This window comes from Anoplopoma fimbria, chromosome 23 (genome assembly GCF_027596085.1).
Source record: "Anoplopoma fimbria isolate UVic2021 breed Golden Eagle Sablefish chromosome 23, Afim_UVic_2022, whole genome shotgun sequence".
NCBI lineage: Eukaryota > Metazoa > Chordata > Actinopteri > Perciformes > Anoplopomatidae > Anoplopoma > Anoplopoma fimbria.
Window position 1 is genome coordinate 12,917,789 of NC_072471.1, and position 27,605 is coordinate 12,945,393.

At 40.0% G+C, this 27,605-nt stretch overlaps 3 protein-coding genes across 6 annotated transcripts; 1 reads left to right on the forward strand and 2 right to left on the reverse strand.

Annotated features, from left to right (window-relative positions):
* Positions 1-414: 414 nt before the first annotated feature.
* Positions 415-11,765, reverse strand: LOC129112389 (fibulin-1-like). The gene is made up of 17 exons (XM_054624472.1): positions 11,588-11,765; positions 11,219-11,324; positions 10,360-10,495; positions 10,069-10,222; positions 8,893-8,961; positions 8,556-8,645; positions 7,301-7,438; positions 7,049-7,186; positions 6,824-6,967; positions 6,577-6,699; positions 6,310-6,435; positions 6,029-6,148; positions 5,789-5,920; positions 5,554-5,677; positions 2,215-2,357; positions 1,746-1,886; positions 415-1,607 (listed from the first exon to the last, which is right to left on the reverse strand). The coding sequence occupies exons 1-17, from the start codon at positions 11,679-11,681 to the stop codon at positions 1,468-1,470; spliced, it is 2,118 nt and encodes a 705-aa protein (XP_054480447.1). The 5' UTR covers positions 11,682-11,765; the 3' UTR covers positions 415-1,467.
* An 800-nt stretch (positions 11,766-12,565) lies between these two features.
* On the reverse strand, positions 12,566-24,572 carry trim24 (tripartite motif containing 24). Of its 4 annotated transcripts, none has more exons than XM_054624400.1 (20): positions 24,494-24,572; positions 23,845-24,204; positions 23,514-23,632; positions 23,221-23,368; positions 22,842-22,974; positions 22,388-22,504; positions 22,063-22,177; positions 21,828-21,974; positions 21,524-21,638; positions 20,613-20,752; positions 20,134-20,388; positions 19,615-19,737; positions 19,330-19,477; positions 19,153-19,210; positions 18,549-18,675; positions 17,315-17,631; positions 15,409-15,520; positions 15,140-15,214; positions 14,504-14,665; positions 12,566-14,163 (listed from the first exon to the last, which is right to left on the reverse strand). In XM_054624400.1, exons 2-20 carry the CDS (start codon positions 24,113-24,115, stop codon positions 13,579-13,581), a joined length of 3,267 nt encoding a protein of 1,088 aa, XP_054480375.1. In that variant the 5' UTR covers positions 24,116-24,204; positions 24,494-24,572; the 3' UTR covers positions 12,566-13,578. The 4 variants fall into 4 exon arrangements, with proteins under 4 accessions (XP_054480375.1, XP_054480376.1, XP_054480374.1 ...); XM_054624401.1 differs by having other exon boundaries at positions 23,845-24,051; positions 24,494-24,549; XM_054624399.1 differs by having other exon boundaries at positions 23,866-24,152; positions 24,494-24,537.
* A 378-nt stretch (positions 24,573-24,950) lies between these two features.
* Positions 24,951-27,495, forward strand: LOC129112362 (aldo-keto reductase family 1 member D1-like). The gene is made up of 9 exons (XM_054624429.1): positions 24,951-25,156; positions 25,277-25,444; positions 25,600-25,716; positions 25,868-25,945; positions 26,189-26,311; positions 26,615-26,724; positions 26,848-27,013; positions 27,127-27,209; positions 27,305-27,495. The coding sequence occupies exons 1-9, from the start codon at positions 25,058-25,060 to the stop codon at positions 27,345-27,347; spliced, it is 987 nt and encodes a 328-aa protein (XP_054480404.1). The 5' UTR covers positions 24,951-25,057; the 3' UTR covers positions 27,348-27,495.
* Positions 27,496-27,605: the final 110 nt, after the last annotated feature.

Consider the following 27,605-nt stretch of genomic DNA (forward strand, 5'->3'; position numbering starts at 1 on the left):
AGGCAGATCAATGTGGAAAGAGGGTTGGTTATGGATAGTGAGAGCTATCCACCTCAAGCAATTTGTCAGCTTTAAGATGAGGCATTCAAAGATCCAAACATACCCAGTAAAGGATTCCCATTATTTATTCTTCTGAGTGGAATAACTGCAAATATCCTCGCAAACTGGGAGTGGTATGGTGTGATGGGAAATCAGAAGAGTTGAATTACAGGAAAAACAGGACATACTATCATTTTTTGTTATTCCGGGAACCTCATTTATACTACGTAACTGGAGGACAGTTGGTTAAGTCTGCAGTGGTAGAGGATCGAGCTATTTTCAGTGAAAAACATGAACACGATTAACCGCACAGAGTATTATTATTCACAGATGGTCGCATAGTCCGATGGTACACAAATTAATGTTGAAAGCAAGTCCATAGATGAAGCTTTTTATTATCAAATGAAGCATGTCACATCTGGTCTCACAATTCAGATGAAATGGAGCAAATATTAAACAGTTCAACATGTCAGCCAATGGTCTATCATAATGGCACTTGTGACAACAAAGTCTGAATTGAAAGTTAAAATTGTAGACAGTGGTTAAGGAGATAAAAGCACCCTTTTAATCCATAACATCAATCTATTCCACTCTTATAAAAGCCATGTTATTTTCAACACATCTGGGATAGAGGTAACAAGTGATAGAAAAGTCGATTTTTTTTGAGTAATTATAACATTTATCCATGTTAGCGACGTGGCTCTATACAGTTTTATGATGTTGGTTGGTCAGTGGACCACAACTAAAATATCTCAACTATCAAATAGACTGGTAATAATTTGGTTTAGACATTCATGGTTTACGCAAAAATGTATCCTAATAACTTTGGAGACTTTCTATATAATGCCACCATCAGGTCAAATTTTCTTTTTGTCCAATACTTTGGTTTATGACCAAACACTGATGCCACTCCCAATCAGCCTCAACTGTGCTATGTGTTAAGGGCTAATTAGCAAATGTTAGCATGCTAAAACACCAAACTAAAGGGGTTATCATGGTATTCTACCTGCTAAACATCAGCATGTTAGCATTGTCACTGCAAGCATGTTAGCATGCTGATATTTAAAACATTAAAATACATTATTCTACATTACACATTAAAACATTTAAATTAAAGCAACACTGTGCCTGAGTCAAGCCTCACAGACTCTTAGTCCAGTATCATCTGATAACGTGTTTGTGTTTCATTTGTATATATTATGTTGAAATTATAAATAGCTATGTCTTGGATGGGTTGCAAACTGCTTTTGTAACTTTTTCAGTAGATTTATATCTAAAACACTTGCAAATGGACCAAATCTCATTTTTATCTTTTCTCTTATCTTGCAGTGGTTTTAAATGTTCAGTAAGTGTGGCGCCGTCAGATATTCTAAACGTTTGCCAAGTTATGTGCCGAATAGCTAACGTAGTAGCGTTCAATTCCTTAGCTCAGAACCAGAACTCAGAGATGAAGATATGGATGACGACAATGTTGCGATGGGAAGTAAACCCTGGCTTGAAATAGTTCATAGCCACCTCCAACACAAAGTCCTTGGGGCCAAAGATAGGTTTCACCTGCCGAACCACACCTGAGGGATGACACAGACAGAAAGATTCCATTTTGGAGTCTAATGAGTAAATGCAATATCTGTATATGCTATTTAATAAAGGCTTTCATAAAGGATTGACTGCCTGGTTCCAAGTGATAGCCCACTATCATCACTTACCCATAATCGTGCCCTGGTGGGAACGCTTAACCACATCAAAAGAGAAGTGGTCATCTGCAACCAGGATCTCAAAGAACACATCGGTGGCACCCTGTGGAGGAGCAGGGTTAGCCGCCGCAGCTGTCCGCAGGAAAACTATTTCTGTTGGAAGAATTGGTTAATAGTTTGTATTAGTCTGGGCGGCTATGGCGTAGTGGAGAGCAAGGTAGTTCTCCAATCAGAGGGTCGGTGGTTCGATACCCGGCTTCGGCAGTCGATGTGTCCTTGGGCAAGACACTTAACCCCAAGTTGCTCACGAAGGCTTGCCATCGGTGTGGACTGGATGTTGCATGAATGTTAGTTAGCTACAACATATTTATAAACCACAGAATGTCATGCACACTATCATGTGCAATTGTAAATGCTGGTGATTGAGACCATCAGGGTTGCGCACATACTAACACCTTGCTGTGCCTCCACCTTGTCTTACCTTGTGATTCACTGAAGTCTCTGAAGGTTGGCAGAGAGATGGAGGTGTGGGTGATTAAGTGGACGGGATTGAGATTGCAGTCGAGGTCGTTAGGTTGGCAGGCCTTAACACAACGCAAATTGATTGAAGCATCTTTTTTGGATCTGAAAAGGACAAACAGAAGTGATGGTAAGTAGGCAAGATGAAAAGATTGAAGAAAATGGACACGAAATGGAGATTTATTAGCCAAGGAATGAGAAATACACATAAGGAGAGGTGTGGGTTTATCAAAAAAATTCACTTAAAGTGGCACTATTATGCTTTCCCCCTTTTCCCTCTTCTTTAGTGTGTTATATATATTTTTGTTCATGTAAATGGTCCGTAGAGTGTAAAACCTGAAGTCCACACCTAAAAGGAGTTACCCTCCCCCTCAGAATCACTGCTCCTGAGCTGCCTGAAACGGCTCGATTGAATTCTCTCCTTCACTTCCGTAACTTTATGAGGTCATAATGTTATGGAAGTGACGTAAAACTCCTTCCGGCTAGTTTGGCCCTCAAACAACAATGGAGCGAGATAGAGCTGAAACTTCGGAGGAAGAATTTTTTCAAATGTGAAACGTTAACCAATCACAACAGAGCGGGCTAGCTGACCAATCAGGGCAGACTTTGCTTTCTGGAGGGAAGAGCAAGCGCTACAAATTAGCATTTCACAGAGAGGGTGAGAAGAGGTGCTGCAGGACAGCCAGGATGAGAAAAACAAGGTGGATTATGAGCATTAACGCATGTAAACATGTTGTAACTATAACTTGAGATAGAAATATGCGCCAGGAAAATAGCATAATAGGGCCTGTTTAAGAAAACGCTGACTGCAGCTCTATAACTGAGTTCAGCAAGAAGAACCTGGCAACACCTGAATAGCTACCATAGATCTCCATGGTTAACCAAATAACGGGTGCCTTAAAAAGAGGCCAAACCCGGTTTCCTCAACACTAAAATCAAGTTTGTGGGGCTCCTCGACACGGAGACAGCAGCACTTTCAAATACAAACTCAAAAACTACGAAGTGAGGAGACCCATGTAATTAGCAGGAAGAAGGTGAGTCCAATTTGTTCGGCTAAAAGCCACAGAGATGATTATGTGGTATTCACGCCACAAAGGAAAGACAAGACTGGTTAATAAAACCAGTCGAGGGGTTTGTAAGACTGAATGTAATTTAAGGTGATCAATGACATCCTACTCAAACGATGGTGGACTAAAAAAAACAACACAACTTTGTCAGAATCCTGCAGCAGAATCAGCATAATTGCAAAAACAAGACAGATACAGATACTACTATCATTACATAAAGCATTTCCCTACTTTTACATATTTGAAATAATCAAAAAAGCATTTGGAAAGTGGGTGGTTATATGAGACAAAGATTTAAGGGAATAAATACCTCATATATTTAATTTCAATCAGCGCTATGCATTAAAGCTCCAAAACCACCAGGAGGAAAATGGAACAGTGGAAAAATTTGTCTGGCTGCATTTATCCAGCTGACCAACACAGCTACTGGCCTTTTGGTATCATTTACAGCAAATCAACTGATAACCACCCAATACCAACACTAAAAGAACTATCCATCATGTCAGCTGTAATGCTGCTCCACCACTAATTGAGCCCCCATGCTGGCCGGGCCCCAGGTGCCCATAAATAAGTGCCACGCTTATTTTTCTAGCTATCCGCTAAGGCAAGGCCTGTTTGATCCTATGGTGAGGCCGCTTGGAACAGAACATAGGAAAACATTAGAAATTACCACAGCAGAGGAAGCGCGAGAGTAGTGGCAGAAACCATTGCCGGTATGTGTGTTTGTGCTTGAATATTAAAGAGTAGAAAGTCATTTTTATATGTCACTTTTTAATTCCAAACACATAGAAAGTACACATAAAGGGAAGCTGCCGCACGGACACGAGGTAGAGTGAGCTGCCATCATGCAAATGAATGCACATGAACAATCCTGTCACAGAGTTGTAGAGATCCCCAAAAGCTAATGAGCCCCATCTAGTGGTATAATGTCCTAATATTTTTCTGTATCGACTGATACATCCTATGCTAGAATAAATAACAAGTGTTTAAAACAACTAAAAAACAATGGATTGTTTTAAAGAAATGCATCCCCAAGACCACATTGCGTATACAAATGCAATTCAATTAGCAATTTCTACTTGTTGCTTTTGATAACTAATCTAATTTACTGTAAAAAAGTTAATCATTTTAACACTATGTTGAAGGATTTCTTTTATCATTTGGGGGAAATATGTTTCACTTTTTTAGGTTAGATGATGAAAAGATCAACACTTATTTTCTCAGATGGAGGCTGAGAAGAATTAAGCAATAAATATAAAAAGATTGTTCTTTAATAAACACTTAAAGTCCCCATAACAGACTGCCGTTGCACCATTTTAGTTTGGTGTGAATTAGTGTTTTTCCACTCAAGAATTATAGATTTTCCCCTTATTAATTATGTCAAAGGTTAGATGGAAAGCTGGAGCTCTGAATCCTGTATTAAGAAAAATATGGAAGAAAATGAAAATCACCTTTAAAAAGCATGAGTGGTGAGTGAAAATAAGGATATACCTAAAACCCCCCAAACTATTGCTTTAAATTTCACAGTCTCCTAATATGTTAGTGTTCTTGAGGTCTGGATGGGCTGCTCGTGTGTGACAAACACAGCAATCTTGGCCATGTACAGATGTGCTGTCCCGTAGCGAACCAGCCTCATCTCCACGGTCAGAAAGAAGTCCCGCGGCTGAGATAAAGTACGGCGCAGTGAGATCTCTCCTCCGTGAGCGTGCTGCTCCACGACAAAGTATCCCTCCTCATCGCCGGAGACTATGTTGAGCAGCATTTTGTCTCCTGGCACCGAATTGGAGGGTCCCATCCGGAAAATGTTAGCGGGGACGGGAGTGTTGGTTGGAAAGCTGATGTTGTAGAAGGAGATTCTCAGCGGGAGCAAGAAACACGACGCAGGATCCCGCGTGAACTCGCAAGTTACGCGCTCGCAACGACTGAAAGGGGGAAAGAAATGAAATACTCATTGGATGGAGGGCAGAAACGGCTGCATGGGTATAAAAAGAGGGAAAGGACAGAGAGGGAGTAAATGAAGGAAGTAGGAGAGTGAGAAAAGAGTTTTTGACCGCAAAGTATGCCAATGTCAACAGCAGCCCACATCTGCATCACAGCAAATGTGTTGCTCAATGAGAAAGACGGAGTCTGAATACAAAACTACAGAGGAGTAAAGATGCACCATACTCAGCTGGGGACAATCAACCCTTTTCATTCCAACAGCTCGTCATCAACAAGTAGCCATCAGCACTCACCCCTGCGCAGCTTGCTGGAAGTTTTTAAGACATGTGAAAGACAGACAGCGAAATCCTCCCTGGATGTTGAAGCAGCTTTCAGAGAAGGAACAAGTATGGCTCCCTGCTGCACATTCATCAATGTCTGAAAACACAGGGGGAAGCAAAGGTTAGACATTTAATACAAAATAACACTCCAGTAATTTACAGTTACGTTTTTTGTCATGACAAGGGTGCCAAAGGTGTGTTTGCTGACCTTGGCATGTGCGTCCATTGTATGTGAGTGTGTAGCCTGTGGGTGGGCAGGTACAGTAAAAACTTCCTGGGGTGTTTGAGCAGCGGTAGGAACACACATGACCTCCGGTAGGCAGAGCACACTCATCAATATCTGAGAGTGACAGACAGCAAAAGATGGTTAGAATTTTTTTGAGTGACATGTGATCGCATCCGGGGGTTGATTCGTAGCACCATTAAGCAAAATCAAGTCCAACAGCACCTTCACATGTTATCCCATCGATGTCACTCAGCTGGTAACCACGGCGACAGTAGCACTGGTACGAGCCATAGACGTTTGCACACTCCTGGCTGCAAGGGTTGGCTTCACACTCGTTGACATCTGTCAGCATACAGGCACAGATACAAAACCTCAAAACGTGTCGTGTAAGGACTCAAACAAGATAAAGTCTATGATACAATATGAATTACATAAAGCTGAGATGTCGTTCATTCACAACATAATGAGCCTGAATGAATTCATGAAATGAAGAGTAACTTTACCTTCACAGTTTCTGCCGTCGTGGGACAGTTTGAAGCCTGTGGTGCAGCTGCACAGGTAGGACCCCTCTGTGTTGTCACACTTGTGGCCGCAGAGTCGTCCGGGATAATGCCTGCACTCATTGATATCTTAAGAACACGGGGGACAGACTATAAATCTGAGAGTCAACTGACTTCCACTTTTCACTTCAAAAAAACAACTTTATTTCATAGCAGATATGCACAAAATATTATAGATGATGCAAAATTGGTGATGAGTTTGTACTGCACCGTCACACAGTTTGGTGATACTGTTGAAGATGAAGCCAATTCTGCATTCACAGCGGTACGTGCCCACCATGTTGACACAACCATGGTTGCCACACACGTTCCCTGTACGACACTCGTCCACATCTGTAAACATGAAGGGGAGCAGTAACATGTCTGAAAAATGGCAATCAATGTGACAGATAAAGGTTTCTTGCAGCAAATAAAATACTTTAAAAAGAGGGAAATCATTAATTGTGACAGTATCCACCTTCACAACGCGTGCCGTCCTCAGTTAGATGATAGCCTCGTCCACAGGTGATTGTGTGCCTGCGACAAGTGTAGGAGCCCAGTGTGTTGATGCAAGTCTGGCCAGGCAGGCATGGACTGGTATGGGCCACACACTCGTTTACATCTAATGAGGAAACACATTAAGCAAATCCAGCAGAGCTTTTCGCAGGGAAATGTTTTTACATGAGTGTGACACTGAACTTACCGATACAGCTGCCGACGGCATCCGGAATGAAACCATCTGAGCATCTGTCCTTTGGGTAGCAGCGGAACGAGCCTGCTGTGTTGTTGCAAGAAAAGTCTGATCCACAGTTATGTGTCCCCAAAGTACACTCATCTATGTCTTGAACAGGCAAGGAGGAAAAGATGAAGAAAGCATAAATATGCTATGGATAAATATTTTTACTTACATGAAATACTGTTAGCTATAGGACAACCAAATTTGCAGTATTGTTACCTTGGCAAGCGTTGTCGTCTTTGAGTTCATACCCGGTGCCACAGCTGGTTTCCCTCTGACAGCGGAAGGAACCCTCTGTGTTAATGCAAACTTGGCCTAAGACGCAGTTGTGACTGCTGGTAAAGCACTCGTTAACATCTGAAGAGAGGGACATCCAATTAAAAATCACAAAAAGCAGTCTATCCTTATAGTTAAGCATTGTAAGTCGAATATGCATTCACATTTTTGACTCTACATCCATGCTAGCGCTCATGTACTTAGGTACTCGGGTACTGCAAAGCTTTGAACTAAGACTGAGTTCTCAAATATATTTTAAATACATACTGGAGTTGCCCTTAGAAAGTATATACTGCATTAAGTATGCATTCGATTGGGAGATACTTCTTCCTCATAGCATGGCACTTCGAACTTTGACCATCTTGCTTATATACCTGTTCCGCAGAAGATTTTGAGTCAAAATAGCAAGAAAAGCATGCTGGCTTACAAACTGCAAAATGCGCCGGGATGTAGCAGAACAACCGAGAATTTTTAGGATACTGCTTTTAACATGCTAAGTATTAGGACATACAAACGATGCCTTCCAATACCCATAACACTTTACTGTTTAGTATGCAAGAAAAAAGATTTAGGATCCCCAATACATGTCAAAGGGAGTAAGCCTCTGACCCACAATCTTTTGTGCAGCAGATATATAAGCAAGAGGGTCAAAGTTGAAGGTGCCATGTTATGAGGAAGTAGAATGTCCCCAAATTAATGCATACTGCATGCAACAGTACGTACTTTGTAGGAAATTAAAATTAAAAGGAAAAGTATGCAATTTGAAACGCAGCTTAAATCTTTTGGCATGCTAAATAGCATGGCAGAATGGGTATTAGAACACACAGTCAATCTTTTTTTCTTTTTTTCACATTTAGCAGGTATGATGTTTACCATGTTCACCTTCTTAGTTTAGCATGTTAGCATGCTAACATTTGAAGTGGCTGACAGGAACGTCATTAGTTTTGCAGGTATTGTGTCAAAGTATTCAACCAATTTAGTTCCTAACCTGCTGTCGGCACTAAATGAAAAATGAAGCGATGGAATTCAATCCTGAAGGGGGCTATGAATGAAGAATTTCACTACAATCCATCTAATAGTTGTTGGCCAACCAACAGACTGGCACACTGACATGGCTATACCCAGAGCCATGCTGCTTGGAAGGGCAGCAATTTAAGAAGTAAGTAATTACAGTAATGCTTTCATTTACATTACTCACCTTCACATTTAACTCCATCCTTTTGCAGTTGATAACCATCAAGGCAGGCACACATACCGTTACCTTTACACAACTGGGAGCAGTTGGAGTCTGAAAACAGCAGAGACACACGTGAAGAAGTAGACATCACTGTATACAGAGTCCTACATTACATTTACATTACATTACAGTCATTTAGCAGACGCTTTTATCCAAAGCGACTTACAGGAAGTAAGTAAATCACAGGAGTCATGTCACTGGCTGATGAAAGGAAATGCCACCAAAAGGCTGCTGCCTAAACCTCTTATGGCTTTTATTACAACAAAGGAGATCAAATTAAGATATATAGGTGCCAAACCTCGACATGTGTCCAATCCCTCCTCAGGCTTGACGATAACGTTGACCGTAGGCTTTTCTGTCACTGGTGCTATGGAAGAAAATCTCATTAAAATGAAATTATCTGAATAACAAGCACAGGGTCAAACACTTCAGCACCTTGTCACACATTGGAACTCCTTCCCATCGGCATGTTCTCAACGCTCTGGCCTTCAATCTACATCAGCAAGACACTCATTTGTTTTCAACTCAAATCCAGTGTTTTTGTAGCTCTGTCCTTGCAAACATGTTTGTCTTTTTTCACCTGAAGCCAGCTAGGCGACAAAAGCTACAAGCCACAACACCAGCTGGCCCTGAGTTGCCATTTGGCAAGGTGTCTACAGATTAGCCTAGTGAATACCCCTGTTACCCAGTCTGTCTGTCTCTCTGGTGGTGATCTGCTCCACAGCTGCCACATCAAGGCCATGTGTCCAGTTTGCTACACAACAGGGCTGCTGTCTGTGCTCCCAGTAACGCTGCTTGGATTAATGTGACGCACTCCTACTGAAAACTGGCTACTGGAGAGTGTCATGGTTTTTCTCCCAGGGCGAATAAATTCAGAGGTACCACTTTCTAATAAGCATAGCACACCGAATATCCAACCAAAATGTCAGTTGTTGTGTTGAACAAATTTCGGGTCACATGGATTTAAGAAAACCTCTTTGGCTGGTATTAATCCTTTCCATTTAGCAAATCTGAAGTTATAAATGTTGGTAATCCACTAACAAATGGTCATGGGTTCCCCTATTTCTGAAAAAGCCTTTATAAAGTCTGGAGATAAGACTGGTAAATAATTGGATTTTGATCCAGATCAATTGCAACCCTTTTCTAAAAATAAATGGTCTAATAAGTCAATATGAGATTTAACATTCTAACAATAAAAAAGATTGTCCTTAATAATAAATGATATACTTTTTTTCTATGAAGCATTAGGGGAACTTCCTAAACCATTAATACAAACTTTTATAAAGTGCTTTTTAGGTGGCACCAAAATCATATTGTGCCGTAAACCACATGGCACCTAATGTGTGCAAATGGCCGAGTATACTGATTGTTTTGAGTGTCAAAGACAGCCAGTAGCCATTCAGTCTAGATAAGACCGAGTGGAGCCAATCAAGACACAAAAGACTGAAAGCACAACATTGTCTAAATCTCTTACCATTTGTAGTCAGTATGGTGTCTGCTGTTGTGTTTTTGCCACAGCAGGCTTTAGCTGTGGTCGAACACTGGCACCCCAGCAACAAACCCTGGAGCTCGCAGCTCGAGCCCCGACTGGCTGTCATCAGGCCGAGCATACAGCAGTCACAGCAAATCTGAACACGAGACAGGGAGAAAGAAGGAATCTTATCTCCTATGTGATACTGTCAGAGAAACTAGGTGTCTTGTTTGTGTGCCAAAGAATGTAGAGACGTGTAAAGGTTGAAGATATTGACATTAGGGAGGAGATAACCTTGGAGATTTTGGTTTCCCAGGGTTCTCCTTGGAAGAAGGGCCTCTCACAGGCCCCTTGCTCCTTGGCCATCTCGATGCCATTGTCACAGAGTCGGCCTCTTGATGCTGCCGAACAGCACTGCTCCTGTGTGATCCTATAAAGAAACGGCAGACATTTACCTCATCCAGAGGAGAAACTGCACCTTTTGCTCCGTGAGGAAATAGCTGGATAAGGAGCACGTAAAGAAATGGTTGCTTTGGGTAAGATCAGCTGACTGCAAGTTGATTTATTTATGATGTAATAGGTTGCTTATTTTCCATCAACAATAAGTAACGCACCTCATTTCTCAATGGGCAAAAAGTCTCCCCACCCCCACCCCCGCCTTTCATCTGCAAATGTTCCCTCCCCTGACCTCATTGTGTTGACCAGGTGTTCCTCTATTTCATCAATCACCACCTCCATGTTCTTACAGTCAAACAGGGCCCTTTAGTGTTCAAAAAAAATGCTCCAGGGGGCCACTTAACGCCTGTCCTTACTGTGTAGTTACTATGTGGCAATCCTCTCCTGTAGCTGGATGGATGCTTGAGGGCTGCGGAGATGATTTGGGGCTTGCAACCTTGGGGCTATTTGCCTGCTTTTAAACATACCGTAGGAAACGCTGGCTTACAGGACACACACATTTCCCACAGGAAAATACTCCACAGGAGTCCAATGTGATCTATTTTTTTTTTTTTAACCCTGTTGTTCCCCGAGGAAAGAGTTTTTGATGGATAAACACAAACTTCATGCATTCCCTCTGCACTGCCCCGTCCTTGGTCCTTGGTCCTTTGGTCGCATTCTGAGACCCTCACCCTTTGTGAAACCAGGTGTTGCTCACCTGCAGCTGTAGGAGGAGATGAGGGGGAGGATTGTACAGTCTTGTCCTCCCAGGCCCCAATCCCTCCCATCCTGACAGCACTCCTGTGCGGTAGGGAGCTGAATCTCTGAGGATTAAATACACATCAGAGGCATGATGGAAAAATAGCACGTCTGCTCCACAATGCCAGTGACTGAGTCAGATTTGATTTCAATTGGGCTCACGCTCTCAGATAAACAGACAGTACTTGGAAAATATTACAACACAGTACCTCACATAAAGATAAAACACCCCGCCCCCAAAACAATGAATAGTGTAATAAAGTTGTTCAAAGCACTAACAAAGACTAAATTCGAAATTTTATTGAGGAAATTCAGCGGTGCGTCTTACCATGTCCATGCAGAACTCCGTATAAAGAAAACAGAAGTATTGTCCACTTTGCCATCGCACTCACTTCCAGATGTTTTCCTCTAAAATCGTCCATATGTCCCGGTTATTTTGAAATTACCGGGGTGATCAGCGGCTGAACGGCAGCAGTGGACGGTGTGTGTGTGTGTGTGTGTGTGTGTGTGTGTGTGGGTGGTCAACAGGGAGAACATCTCAGTCACAGCAGCAGGAGAGGGACTCTGACACCCTCCCCATGCGGGGTTTGAGATAAGAGGGCGGTGAGGGACGGACGGACCTGGGTTTAACCTGATTTATTCAAACATGGCCGATACTTTGATTTATTTGATGCGACAATGCGCTCAAACTAAGCAATTCCAAAGTGGATTTTTGCAGGATTACAAGATAAATAACACGAATAGACTTGAAGAAAAGTCGTTTAAAACAAGAAAAATCTCCCACAGAGGTGAAATTAAAAAGAAAAAGAAAGTAAATTGAAATAAAAAATATATATATTCCCGGCCAACGAAGTGTCCAAAATTAATTTTGTGATCTTTCTTTTTATTTTAATTTTGATTCAGTTTTTGAAAGAAGTTTGGTTTAATTTGCAATTTAATCTTTTTTTATTTGATTTAATAAGGATTCGTTTTTTTAAGAGGTCTGGTTTTAATGCAGTGGTTTCTTTTTTTAGAGCTCATAAGATGTAAAATATAAAGTAATTTATTGAGTTAAAAAAAGCTTAAGTTAGAGGGCTAGTATGAAAAATGTATATTACTTTGTAAATCTTCACCGTTTTTTTTTTCCTGTTCGTCTTCTGTTAATCTCGTGGCCTCTCAAAGTAATCTTGCGACCCCTTGTGGGGATTCAGACCCCTGTTTGAGAACCTCAGCTTTATCCAGGGCGCAGCATCTTTCATTATCTCAAAGAATAAAAATAAAGAAATCAGAATAAAGATGACAGTGGGAGCAGAGCACAAGTTCGATCTACATTTAACCCTGTTTATTACAAATATTGTAAATGCAGGTATTACCATTGTTTCCAGAGTACATTTACAGGTCCTGTGTATCCACAATAAATAATAAAAGTGTTAATATTAGACATATACTATACTGGAGATGAAGTGTCAGAGTTACAGAAAGGTGTAATTAACTGAAGCTTTTTTGTTCTGTGGGTGTAATTGCTCACTTTGATTGCTTTCAGTGAGGGAAACCAGCAAAAACAACAAGGCTTAAGACTAATCTTATGTAAAAAAAAAAGTAATCATGCTGCAGAAGGGCAAGGACACAATTTGGGGAACACACACTGTTGTCAGAGGCTGATGATAAGGTGATAATCAAGTCTCTGAGCTATCTAAGAGTAAGAACCGTAAAGTCTGAAGAATTGTTATTCTGGTAAGAACAAACAAGCTGCTTTATGACAAAACGTTGTTCAGATTTGAAATTATTGTTTGTTCTAAAACAACCAATTTTTTTTTTTATATACAGCTATCCTTTAATACATTATTAATAAAATAAAAAAGATACTCTTGCAATAAAACATAATTTGTTCATCAGCCAAATGGCTAGTGCAAGATAGCCAAAGTCTATAAACACTAAAATGGAGGCATTAATATTTACATCAAGGCATTATGCATGCATTATTATTCCAAATATTTTTCTCTTATTTTAATGATGTTGACTTAAAAATGATCCTATTTACAAAGAAATATCTTTTTGTGTGCTTTTCAGATTTTTCATAAAAGAAAATAACAAACTATGTTACAGTAAAATTGTAAAGTCTGTCCAGCAAAAAAAAAGCTTATTTAATCCCTTCATGTGCATCTACTGCATGACTGCTACTAAATAAGTCTATTTAGCATTGCAGTACCTTTTTCCTATTGCAAATATAACATATTACAAAAGAAATGCCTGATTGCAGCAAATGTCGGTCCCCACTGGGGCCACTTCTGCGGAAGACTGAAATCATCCATGATGTCTACAGTTTCTCTCTGCTGTGATCTATGCCTCCTCCTCTGTTTTGGCTGTGTCTGCAGGAGCTGACTCCTCCTGGGTGTCAGGCGGATCCACAGCTGTGTCTGTGGGAAGCTCAGGGCTCTCCTCTTTTGGGGATTTGGGAGCTTCTGCCTCTTTTGTTTCACCGTCGGCCACTGGAGTGCTTTTAGCCTCCTTCTCAGGAATCTCCTCGTCCTGCTTTGCCTCCTCTGCAGGAGGCGTGTTGCCCTCGGTGGCGGCGGCGTCGACGTCGGCTACCTTTTCATCCGTCCCCTTTTCACCCGCATCCATCACCTTCTCCTCCATTTCAGACTTTTCTTCCTCCGCAGGTGCTGTAGCTTCTTCCAGAGGAGGCAAGTCTTCTTCCACAGGGGGGATTCCTTTTCCTGCGGGACTTTGTGGCTTATCGTCTTCGATGGGAGCCATGCCCTCCTCCATCATCTCTTCCTCTTCATCTATCTCCTCTTCTAGGGGAGGGATCATCTGTTCCTCCCTCCCTCCAGGGAAAACCCTATCTGGGTAGACTAGTTTCAACTGCTCCTCAAAGTAGTCCTCCAGGTACAAACCTGCACTCCCCACTTCGGAGGTCGCCTGTACGATCAGTGCACAGAAATAGAGGTGAAAATGAAAGAGTATGTACTTTAATATTATTCATCTTTGATAAAACTCAACTTGAAGGTCAAGAAAGCACCTGCAAATTACTGTTAAAATGCATAAGAATGAGTAAGACTTTCCCTGAAAACAATGTATAGACTGATTCAAAAAATAAATGGTATTTGCCAATAAGCAGAAAATATGTTATGTCATAAAGAAAGAAATGTCACTCGTAATTCACATTTTGGCATTAGACATTATTATACTACAATCATTTTTTTCAGATAACTGGTTACTTTCCCAAAAATAAATATATTTCATATAAAGTGATGTTTACCTTGTAGTACTTTGCACAGTTGAAAAATATTAACCGGACGTCTGCGACAAACTCTTCAGGACCGTTATAACATTGACCCTCCTGCGACTTTAACTCCAGTTTCTTCTTGACTAATGACAAATCCATCGGAGTCTTGATCAGCTCTTTGTACCGTCTTGTCTCCTACATTAAAAAAGAAAAATAATTAAAGCACCCTAACAGTACTGATACAAGAATCATATTTTCTCTCTAAAAGTAAGTCACTTTCAGAAATATTTCTTTATAGCAAACACAACAAAAAACTCAATTTCACAAATATATTGGATTCTGGTAGCAATTGAACCCTTTCAATTGTCATTAAAATAAAGAGAAGCAATATGATTTAGAAAAAGAAAAAAAAACATTGGTGCGTGGTGTTATTGTCACTGAGCAACTTTTTCATAAATATGACCTTTTGTTGAAATCCCATCAATTATAGTACAAATTTACTCACAATGTAATAAGCTGTTACACTGTTTTCTTTCTTAAAATTGACATCTTCTATTCCCCAAAATGTATAGCTTTGACTTAATTCTATTTTTATGCATCTACCTACTTCCAACACAAAGTATCAGCAAGAATCAGTACTGCTTTTCATTTATTGACAAAATAACTTACTGATGGAGCAGCCGGCTGCTGGAAGTCAGTGCTGAAGTCATTGCAGAACAGACGTAGTAGCAGCCTCTCACACTTCTGCATATTATTAAAAAAAAGGAAGCATTGTATCAGACATTTAAGTTATCATGTTATGCAGAGAAAATTGTCTCCAAGAGGGGGAGACTTGTTTGATGGAAAACAGTGACTATAAGAATAAGAATAAGCATGACTATAATAGCAGAACGACAAGGCTTAAGTAATGAACTTAAGAAACAGCTGAGTGAGCATACCCGTCTCCCATCAGGCGGGAACCCTTCAGAGACGGGATCATCCTTGCTGTCACAGTCGTACTCCATCTCAGGAGAGGCGAGGTCTCTGCAGAGCGAGCAGAACCACTCCCCGCTGTAGAGAGACATCAGGACAGGAGAAGCTGTTAGGACAGACGCATGGGTTGACAAACTACTGCTGGATATGATCATATCTATCCTGTCTATAAGATAAGATAAGATAAGATAATCCTTTATTAGTCCCGCAGTGGGGAAATTTGCAGGCTTACAACAGCGTAGAGTAAAGTGCACACAAGAGACATAGTAGAATGAAGACAAGATAAAAAAAATAAAATGAAAAAAATAAAATAAAATAAAACAAGTATTATAAATAAGCAATAAAAAAAACAAAAAAAAAAACAGTAGAAAAACAACAATAACTGAAATATTATATTTACAGACAGAGAAAAAAAACACAACTATTTTTAACTATTTTAACTTTTCTAACTATTATTGCACAGTGTAATGTGTAAACTGCTATAACTGCTTTCAGAGCTGTCTGCACAGAACATCCAAGGTTATAAGATAAGATAATCCTTTATTAGTCCCGCAGCGGGGAAATTTGCAAATTAGTCATTGAAAAGACCTGGAGGTTTATCAGAGAACCCATCATCAATGTACATTTTGGAAATTGGAAGTAAAGAAGGACATTTCTAACATAAATAAAACAACCTGAAGTAGTACCGTTTGAGTCTACAAGAAATTCAAGAATTACAGTACAGTATCGTAAAAAGTCCTATAAACTGTTTTGGGGTAAAGGTCGTCCTTAATTTGTTTACTGTGCTTTTCAGATGTAAGACCACTCTGTTACAAAACCTTCAATACCACAAACTAAGATTGCAGCTTCAATAAAATATAATTTAGAGACTCATTTTCATACAATTTTAAACAATAAAGACCTCTATAATAACTTTCTGCAAGAATACTTTTTAATAGGGCTGTGTCCTTTTTAAGCTTTTAGGTTTTTGGGCTTAGAATGCCTGTCATTATATTTTTTGACGTCAACACCCTAAAACAATAGATTGCTGATGAGTGCGACAAACCACAATGCGAACAGTCTTTTTACCACAGTGAAATTGTCTTTGAAGGCCTAAATGGCAGCAAATATGGATCAAAGCAGAATATTTTGTGAGAAAAAAACATGTTGTGAATTTTTGGAATTAATAACATCTTTCTTGCCTCAATACATTTTTTACTTATGGACTTCACATGCTCGGGAGTTATTGGAAATTATTTGATCACACAAGTTGAAAACAATCCTATGCCGCCATCTTATTCTACAAATACTATAATACTAATAATTTTAGTGTAGCTTGATCCTTATCTGCAACTGTGCAGAAAAAACGGGGTTTAACTAAATAACCATGAAAAAAAAAAAAAAAAAAAAGCTATCCTTAATTCCAATGTTGGTTTAGAAAACGAATTATAATTTTATGACGCCTCGAGTCATTTTGTACAGCCCTGTCCAAATGCTGTGGAACAAATAAGTACACTATGTCTACAATTTATCTCTGAAATAGATAAGATATGTACCAACCTTAGAGATTATGGTCATAACTATGGTATTAATTAGAAGCACACCAGCATCTTTAATATTTCCTGAAATTTAAAGGACATTCTAACATATTGTGATGGTTGAATTACAAAACCTTACACAGTTCCCTCTTACTTTGCCTTGAACGTTTTGATCCTGACCTTGATAGCATAACTATTGGCTTTATTGCCAATGATATCCTAGTCTTGTCTTATCTGAGCAGTGTGTCTCGTCATGAAAAATAAAGTATTTTGTACCAAATACTGAGAAGCTTCATTCATTTTGATCATCCTTTAATTGTGCATTCACAGCATTCAGAGACAACCTGTCTCTCACCTGGGGGACTCATTCAGAGCGGGAATGTGGCAGGCCAGATGAAAGACTTTGGGACACTTGTCGCAACAGAGCAGTTCCCCCCCGTTCTGACAGACGGCGCACCAGTCCTCATTGGGATCTTCCTCCGGCTCCGCTCTCTTTTCAGACTCGGGCTGTGCTGCGGGTTGCTGATGCTGCTCTTTGGCTGCTGTGCTTGACTCTGCTCCAGACTCTGATCCAGGTACTGGGACTGGTACAGATACCTTCTGCTGCTGCCGAGGCTTTGACTGAGCCCCGGTGCTGCTGTCCGGCAGGCTGGAGCCCACGGTGGACTGCACCTGTAGGCAAAGGAAATGTAAGACACATGCAGTTAGATACAACTAGTGCAGTGTCCGTTGAAAACATGGCTGTTTGGAACGGGACGAATGTTTGGCCTGGTGTTGCTGCTCACAGCTTTCTGGAAAACGGCTCAAACAAACAACTTCACACTGAGAATTGTGCTTGTTTGACTGTGTCCTTTAAAATCACTAGATCTGCCCCTGAAAGAAACACACAAGTCACTGTTACTTGTGGTCAGATAGATAAAGTGATAAAGTTAGCAGAGTTCATTTCCAAATAGGCGTATAAGTTGCTTGTTTTGACATAACAACTGCAGTTATTACTTATTATATAAGTGTAATTATTGTATTAAAGTGTTATTATTAGTGTTATAAATTAGCATCAAGTCAAGCGGGGAAATACAGTCTTACACACGGGAGGAAAAAAAAGACATCCAACTTTTGGCTTACTCATGGCCACACCATAACTCTGTTTTAATTCTGTTTCCAGTTGGCTTTTTGCTTGTATGAACTCCAACAAACTGAAGAAAGGGTTTGGGGTACAGTGAACTTTTGTCAATGATCTATGGTCTGCCCGCTGTAAACTACATACTGGACCGCCCCCGCTGCTGAACAGAGGTCGGGTGACTTGTTTATTCACCCTTTTATAGAGTTACGTTTGTTAATATTGAACATGTCATGTGTCCAAATTGCACAAAATCTGACAGAACTACTCCCTTGGATCCCTAGCAGAACACCCACTAAGTGTGAAATAGATCTGATGAGCAGTTCTCGAGATTGCAAAGGACACGCAGAAAGATATAAAGCGATTGCTTGCTTTATGGTAAAATGACTTAGAGAAATAAAACCCAGACAGTGGGACAGTGAGCATTTAGCATTTCAAGATGCTAAATTTAGTGGGACAGTAATTCTCTTACAAATCGAACTTCATCCTCATCCTCCGGTTCGTCCTTGATGACGATGATGGGCCCTGGGGACGACCTTCTTCGTCGCTTGGCTGAGGGGGCAGACTGAGGCTCGGTGCGCTGCCTCCAGGAAGTCGTCCTTCAACAAAGAGTGAGAGAGGGGATTGTGACCATGATATAGTTTTTTTTTTTAAAAGACACACTGGCCTTGGTTATATGAATTGGTTTGGAAGATCAGAGTGTTTTTAAATGTTGTCCTCTGAATCACTTGACTGTCTATTGTTTCATATTAGACAGCTTAGTGAAAACATGAATGTGGTGACAGAGGGACTGAAGGCTGATTAACAGCTGTCAAAACATGACCCAATCTGAAGTCATTTCAGTGTTGTGCGTAGACATTTAATCAGATATCAAAAGCAGAAAGTAGCACTTCTCACGCATTTATCTAGTTAACAAGCACAGGTTCAAAATAACGTGAAGGAAAAAGATTAGCCATAATCTGTGTCAGAGAAAGGGAAAAAAACATTTTAATAGTCAATAAAATAAAATAAAGATAGAAGATGGGAGGAGGGGAGGAACTGTGATGAGGAGGACAGATTTTAGGATATTTTCTTACCCTGTGCCTCTGTCTGAAGAAGATGGTTTGGCCATTGGGGAGTTCTGCCTTGCTTGAACTTGAGAGAAAAGGAAAATAAATCTTTTAAAGTTTGGAAGTCGTCTTTAATTAAAGGCTAAATTTCACAGGTGATAAGATCCTGATGGGCTGTTGTTAAATCAGAGCAGTGATAATGACCTGCTGTGTGATTAAATGCGTTTGTTTTATCCGTAGTTGCTGAAGCTAGACTTGGAGCGAAGCTGGGTTTGGGGATGGAGATGGTGATGGAGGGGACAGATCCACCAGCCTCACTCCTCTTCAGGAAGGAGGATTCCGTCAGGCCCCGCTTCAGGGGACAAAACAAAACAGGGTGTAATTACTGCTTCATAAAAGATACACAAACCCAAAACCTAAATATCACTTTCTCTCTAGAGTCATTTGAGACTGGAGACGTCGTATGTAACTCTCCATTCTCTTACCAACCTGTTGTAGTGACATCTGTGTAGCTGCTCCAACAGACAGAGGCTGTGGGTAGCGGGGCGTACCCTGCAACACATCCATGGGTTTAGGAGGGAAGCCGGAGCTATGGATCAGATCTCTCAGAGACTAGACATAGAAAAGGATTGAAGTTGAAAGAAATTGTTTAAAAAGGTAGGTAGGTTTTAAAAATAATAACTTTAGAATAAATTTTAAGTGACTTTGCCTGATTGAAGACAGTAGAAAGTAGGTACACTTTACACAATAACAGTAACAAATACCATTTCTGCTTTTATTCCAAAATAAATAAAAGTTGTCTGATACAAGGAAATTATCAAGTAGCAAGTTAAATACAATCTAATAGATGATCCAACTTCATTCACCCACTTTTTGAGGAAGAAGATAAAGTTTTAGCAAACCTGTTCTAACGACATTCTTGTCAATGAACCATTTCCAAGTAACAAGCCTAACATATGTTTGGTATTCCTCACACACGTTCTTATCTTTCTACCGGCACTAACCTACCTGAGCGGGTGGGAATCCTGTGTTGTGAAGCATAGACGACGTGGGGCTTCTGGGATTGGGGTAGGAGCTGCCGTATCTTCGTCCTGGCTGACCCAAGCTTGGAGGGCCTTGGGAGGGGGAGGACCCTCCGTGGATGGGTCTGGTTTGGGGTGGAGGGCCGGGGTGTCCTGGGACACCCTGGCCCCTGACATTTTGGTACCAGGACCAGTGGTTAGGGGGGGGCTGTCTGTTGGGCTGCTGGGCAAGCTTGTCCACCTTGGACAGAGGAATAACATTTGATTCTATTCTATTCAATGGAAAAGATGAAAAATAATAAACGCATAATATTAAGTATGTGACAGTAGTAGCATAAATGACGATTTCACAAATTTGACTCGAAAAATGGTTTGAGTTTTAAAAACAAGTTAGCTTGTCACAGTGCCAAAAATAACTGAATGTGATGAATATATAATAATAATAATATTAATAATAATATATACATGCATCTGCAGCTGAGCCAACGTGCTCTGTCGCTGCTGAGCTGAGGCGGAAAGAGCTCCAGTGGGCGCTTCTGCTCTGGGTACTGCCTGGTGGTTGGGGATGGGTGGCCGGCCCTGGCCCCTTTCTACAACCAGAGAACCTGGAAAAAATGAAAAACAAAAAAATAAATCATGTATAAAATGATAAAATCCTTAGTTTTTTCCATATGGGGCCTGTACTCGCCCCCCGCCCACGTCAGCTCATCTAAAAAGAGAACCAGTCATGTTGCAGTTTACATCCACTCATACAGGTGTTTCCAGCCTCTTGTGAACTTAATGTTTCTGTTTAAGAATGCTGTCTGCAACTTGACATTCTCTGTCAAAGAAGTGGTAAAACAGAAGATAATGGAGAGGAGAAGATTATGTAAACTGAAAACATAAAGATTAAAAAAATAGGCCAGATGAGATTAATACACTGGAAGACTGAGATGCAAAAACTATCTTGTACTAGATTCAAGAGAACACTGACGCATAAAGATTAATTCGTCGCCAATAGAAGCCTTCCACTCTCCATCAAACTGCTTTGCATTCATAACAGTGAATGATCTTATTGAAAATACTTTTCCTCTTCTTTTCCTTTTCTTGGATCTTAGCTGCTGATGTAGTTATTCTATCATTCAAAGATCAACGATAATTTAGCATTTTTCTAACTTTTAATCACAGTGAGCGGGAATTATATAAATATAATTGAGAAGGTAATGAGCAAAACGCGGTGTAGCTTGTAATTTTTTTTCTTCAGAAGATGTTTTTTTAAGACACACCAAGCTTTCTACAAATCAGTGGGAAACGTGTTATTTCTAGAGTCAGTTAGCAATCAATGACCGGCGGTGCTTGACTCATAATAAAGTTTTCTAAGAAAGAGTAAGTCTTACCAAGGTCTACATTCGTTGCCCAGAAACCAGAGCGACACTGAAAACGAACAGTACTCTGAGGGACGATGGAGGGATTACAGCTTGCTCTCATCAGGTAATGGATCTGGAAAAGGATCTAGAAGACAAAAAGACAGAAACATTTCAAAGGTTATAACCAAGATTATAAAACTATTGTAGGATTTTGTCAAATTACTCTTGTAAAAAATGTATATATTAATATGCTATTTCTACAGCAACAGAAAATGCATGTAACAATTACACTGTAAAGTAACTCAAATAGCTGTTTGATGTTAAAGTCCCTCACCAGTCTCTTGCAGTACAGAAGGGCTGTTCCACTATGGCTGGCTGTGGCCCATTTAGTAAAGCTGATGACATGGTCTAGCTGCCTGCTCAGAGAGTTGACGTCCTCTTGCTGCTTTTTCAAACCCATCTCATGGTCTTTAGTCAGAGCCTATGAGTAAATGTTGGCATGAATCATCAGGAAAAAAAACTATATTTCAGATGTCATAACTGCCTTTGAAAAGTCCTTAAAAATATACCTCAAGCTGGTTGACCAGAATCTTTCCCTTTCTGTTGATCTCCATAATCAAGTTACATATTGACTTCTTTATTTCATTGGTGACGCCCTTCCGGTTTTCTTCAACTTGCTGGAGTCTGTGAAAATGAATTTGTATGTCATACATCACATTAATCCAGCAATCCTTTTCAATATGCAGATGGATTGAACGTGATTACATAATTATTATTATTATTATTATAATACATAGTAACTCTTCCATGTCAAAATGATAATGCAAATAAATTTGGTCAAATCTAAAAAAACATAAACGCTGATCAAGTTCCAGTTGTAAATGTGAGCTTTACCCAGTACTGATACAGCTGGACACATCCTCGATGGCCTTTCTTTTCTCTTGCAACTGCTGCGTCATGTTCTCCAGATGCTGCTTGTGGTTCCTGTATGCATCATCTAAAAACTGGTAGCTGGACAAAAAACATATTTGCATAAATTACTGAAAGTTCATCATATTTTAAACAGCTGTTATTGTTTTACTTGTTTTATTCTTTCGCCAATGACGATTTATACATTATGACTGATGTTACTAACATGGTTTCAACATAAATACACCTCCTCAAACCTTGCAGCTGTGATCATCAAACATTACAAAAAAATTGCATAAAGCAGGAGCAGGCTTGGTAAATTATGGAAAACACTGTAAAAAGCTGGATCAATATTCCCATTTGCAAAGGTTAAATATTTATGTAAGATAAATAGAACAATAAATTATTCTTATTATAGGGTGGAAAGAAGTCAGCCTACTTGTGATCCTTGTGTTTGAGCAGCTGACAGTCGCGACAGGTGAGTCTGTCACACGTCTCACAAAACAGCTTCAGTGGCTCCTGCTTGTGGATGTCACAAAACACGGGCTTCTGTGTGGACATACCTAGTGCTTCTGGGATACGTACATGGGGGGGATAAAGAACATAGAGAAATGTAAAGCCACCTTATGTGACATTAAATGTTCGCTCAGCTTTTTTAAATACCTACACAATCATTCCATTTGACATCACCCGAAACTCTAAAGTACAGTATGTACCATGCAGAATCACTACAGTACAGCATGCGACATTTAACATGTTTATGATTCATCTTATTACAAAGCAATTGCTGTTTTTCTGCTGTGTACCAAACACACTACCTGGAGACATCTCCTCCTTCTGGCGTATGGTGTGATCTCTGGTGAACTTGACCCTTTGGTGCGCCTCAATACATGTCACACACAGAAACTCCACACACTCCACACAGTAACCTGTTGCCTCTGTGTTGTCATCGCAGCTGATACACAACTATTGAAGACAAAAGTAAAGAACAAATGAGAGGGAGACTGAGCAAATGAAAAAAAGAAAAAATCACCAATGTAGTCTTGGGAGAAGGGTGTCATAAAAACTGTTTTGGGACGAACGACTGGGGGAAAGAACAGTTAGGGCCAACCTGGCTGCTTTTCTCCACAGTGCTGCTAGGCACCTCAGCAGAGTCCTTGACAAAGAAATTATCCAACATGTCCATCTCCCAGCATTCCTGTCTGCATACTGGACATCGAACAGCACCCACTGGAGCAGAAGACAAGATCCACTATTAAAGGTGTCGGATCACAACCACTTACATGACATATTGTTTAAAACAAACACACAGATCTGAGTGACATGAGACTAGGAACTACCAAGGATTTAATATTTGAGACTAGGGTGTTAGTGGCATAACACATAGAGTTTTACTTTGTGTGAGTGTATCTGTCTGTGACATGAACATGAGCTATTCTCACATGATTTGTTGTCGACTTGACCTTGTGAGTCGCGCCGTGGGTCAGCACTTCTGTACGGGGCAGGAAGACACCTCTTGCAGAAAGAGTGGAGACAGGGCAGGAGTTTGGGCTCTCTGTTGTGGAAGCTCAACTTGCACACAGGACAGGTGTCCATGAGCCCGAAGGTGCCCTGCGGTTTCAGCCTCTCCTCCTCGGCTGGCAAACTTTCTGCCTCGTTTTCCACAATAATGACAATGTCGTCGTTGTCAACATTTTCAGCACTTTCATCCATTTTGTTTTTTTGTCCACTGCTGCTTCCCGATTCTTTCCTTTCAACCAATCGATATACGGTTACGATTGGAAACAAAGGATAAGCTATTCCTAAATCAACGAGCCAGATAACGAATATATATTATAATATTATACATTACGACATTAAAGACATTTTAACATACAAGATAGTTTATTTAACTGTGCTGTAACAGTTTTAGTTGAAGTGCAACTAATACTGCTTTCCGTTTTGAAAGCTAAATTAGCAACGTAGCCTACTTTAACTTCACGTACACCAGGAACCATAAATAATTAAGTCCCCGGTTTGAGGCGTCTCGTATTCAAACACAAGAAGGATAACAGCGCATAGTCACGTAGGACTTAAACTTACGCTACATACATAGTATTTTGAAGCTCATATGTCCATTGGAAAGCGGCCATCTGTGCACTCTTTGCAAAAGGTAAAAAACACAAACCACATATTACCCAGGCGGCACTGCGGTACTTTACAGCTACGGTGCCCGGTTAGGGCCAAACTACGTTCTATGGACAAGCAACTTGAAATTTGACATTTTCAACCAGTGGTCACTAAAGTGTTAAATATCGAGCCTCATATTTATTTTAAAGTGTAATCATTCAACCTTGTTGTACTGATGTGTGATGTTGTTTCATCTGTTAGATATAATATATAAATATATATTATATCTAACAGATAAAACAACAGCACCTTACCCACTCTCAAGTACAACAAGGTTGAATGATAATCATTCTCTCAGTTATTTGCCAGTTAAAGTGGGAGGATCCTATGGGGAGGATGCTCTTTCTATCTGGGAGGAGTCTTTGCTGTGGTCAAAGAACAGCAAGACAGGCCTTATTAACTGTGTTAATATGTGCCATTTGGAATAGTTAAACTCCTTTGAATAAAGATAAAAACAGCAGCACTGGGAAGGTTTGCCACATTTTAATGAGCATGGACTTGACAGCTGAGAGTCACTCCATTCCTCTGAGTGATGGAAACAGCATACCTTTAATAGGACTAGGAACTTATGGGGATCCCCGCACGGTAAGACACATTATTTAACCAGAATTTTTATAGGAATACAATTAATAATTTAAATGTAATTCACAAAATCACTCTTTTCACTAAGATATTATTCACTCATGAGATGTTTTTTTTTGATAGACACCTAAAGGAACTGCTTATGAATCAGTCAAAGTGGCAATTGAAACAGGGTACCGACACCTTGATGGGGCTTTGGTCTATTTCAATGAACATGAGGTGGGACAAGCTATAAGGGACACAATTTCAGATGGAACTGTGAAAAGAGAGGACATCTTCTACTGTGGGAAGGTTTGCAAAGTTTATATGTTTGTACGAGTGTCTAAGAAATGTAGCTGTTGATGATTGACCAGTGAACTTTTGCCCACAACAAACTTCATGGCTATAAAGTAACTGCTACACTTTTGCAACAACTGATACCTTTTTCGTCTGCACGGATTATGCAGTTATGGAACACATTCCATTCCCCAGAATTGGTTCGACCTGCTTTGGAGAAAACTTTGAAAGCATTACAGCTGGATTACGTCGACCTCTACATTGTAGAAATGCCCACAGCCTTCAAGGTTTGCATGTCACATTACAAAAAGATACCTTTCAATTGTGTAAACAGATTGTTTTTATTTTTAACTTCTTTAATACATTTGATTGATACTCATTGCTGTGAATAATAGTCAAAATCATTTCCCCCGACTAAATCTTTTTTGTTTTCTGAAGCCAGGAGATACATTTTACCCCAGAGATGAGAACGGGAAGTACATTTATCATGAGACCGATCTTTGTGCAACATGGGAGGTGAGACTTGTTTGTAAAACATTTAAAAAGAACAATCAGCTTCCCCTTTTTTTTATACTCAAGTCTATAAAGCAAAACCATATTAGATTCAGATTCCCAAGGTCAATGACACAGAAAGAGATAAATGACACTGGAATAATATAAATGTGCTGAAGGTCAGTCTCCTGTGTTGTGTGCCTATAAACATTTCTGTTCAAAGTCTAATTTGTTGCTTTATGATTGCAACAATTACATTGTGGACAGGCTTTGGAGATTTGCAAAGATGCTGGGCTGATAAAGTCTCTTGGAGTATCCAACTTCAACAGGAGACAACTGGAGTTGATCCTAAACAAACCTGGGCTGAAACACAGGCCCGTGTCGAACCAGGTAGAAACAGTATAATATGTTCTGGAGATAAGGCAAATCAAATAAATACATCCAACTTTGGATTATAGAAAGAAAAGAAACCTCAGACAAACATAGACATGTTTGAGAGACATTCTTATAGACATAAGAAAATGTCAGTGACTGAGTAATATGCTAAATAAATAGAATATAAGACTGTAGCGATGTTTTAAGAAAATTTGCTTGGCAAAATAAACACTGACTAAGACGCATAAGAAGAATTAAGTCTTTTTACAGCATCTGAATTTTTTTTTTGTGTGTTTTTTTACCCCTATTTTAATACAGGTTGAATGCCATCCCTATTTCACTCAGCCAAAGTTGCTTGAGTACTGCCAGCAGAAAGACATTGTTGTTGTGGGATACAGCCCTCTGGGGACATCTAGAGACGCATCGTGGTATGGGAGAGAAATGCACTTATCACATTCAATTAATGTGTAACTTATAAAAGAAACTGTGTTCTAGGATATAACCCAGTCAGTTACGTTTATATGACCATACATTATAAATCGTTACTACAGGGTTAACCTAAAATGCCCCCCGTTGTTGGAAGATGAGCTCCTGGCTTCAATTGCTAAAAAGTATAACAAGAACACAGCCCAGGTGGCATTGAGGTTCAACGTGCAGCGAGGAGTGGTGGTCATCCCAAAGAGCTTCAACCCTGCTCGCATTAGCGAGAACTTTCAGGTTTGTTTGTATGTGATCAGTTTAGACAATCATTCACCATACTGGGTAGATCCTTCAACAGAGCACCTAGAAAAACAGAAACTATATGAAACGTGTGTTTTTTAATACTGCAGATATTTGACTTCTCACTTTCTGAGGCTGAGATGAAGGCAATTGAGGGATTGAACAAGAATATTCGTTTTGTGGAGCTTCTCATGTGAGTATAGAAGGCTAAATTAAATACTGTGAGTTCTGTTCTGTTCCTGTCGTAAATAAACAAATAAATACTTGTTATCTGCATTGACCCAACAGGTGGTCTGATCACCCAGAGTATCCATTTCATGATGACTATTAGATACCACAGATGTCAAGACTTCAAATACATTTGATAAAGAATAAGCTGGCTTGTTCATTTTGTTGCATGCTTTTACATGCTGTGCCTTTTCTTTAAAATAATTTGAATAGTCATTTTTATCGTGCATGAAATAAAATATTTCTGAGATAAACTTCACTTTGACCATATTGTTTTCTTTTTTTCAATTGCAAGCCATTCGTGATTGATTTAAAGACAAATGGAAAACACAATGTCGGAAGGAAGTGGAGGATGGCTCTT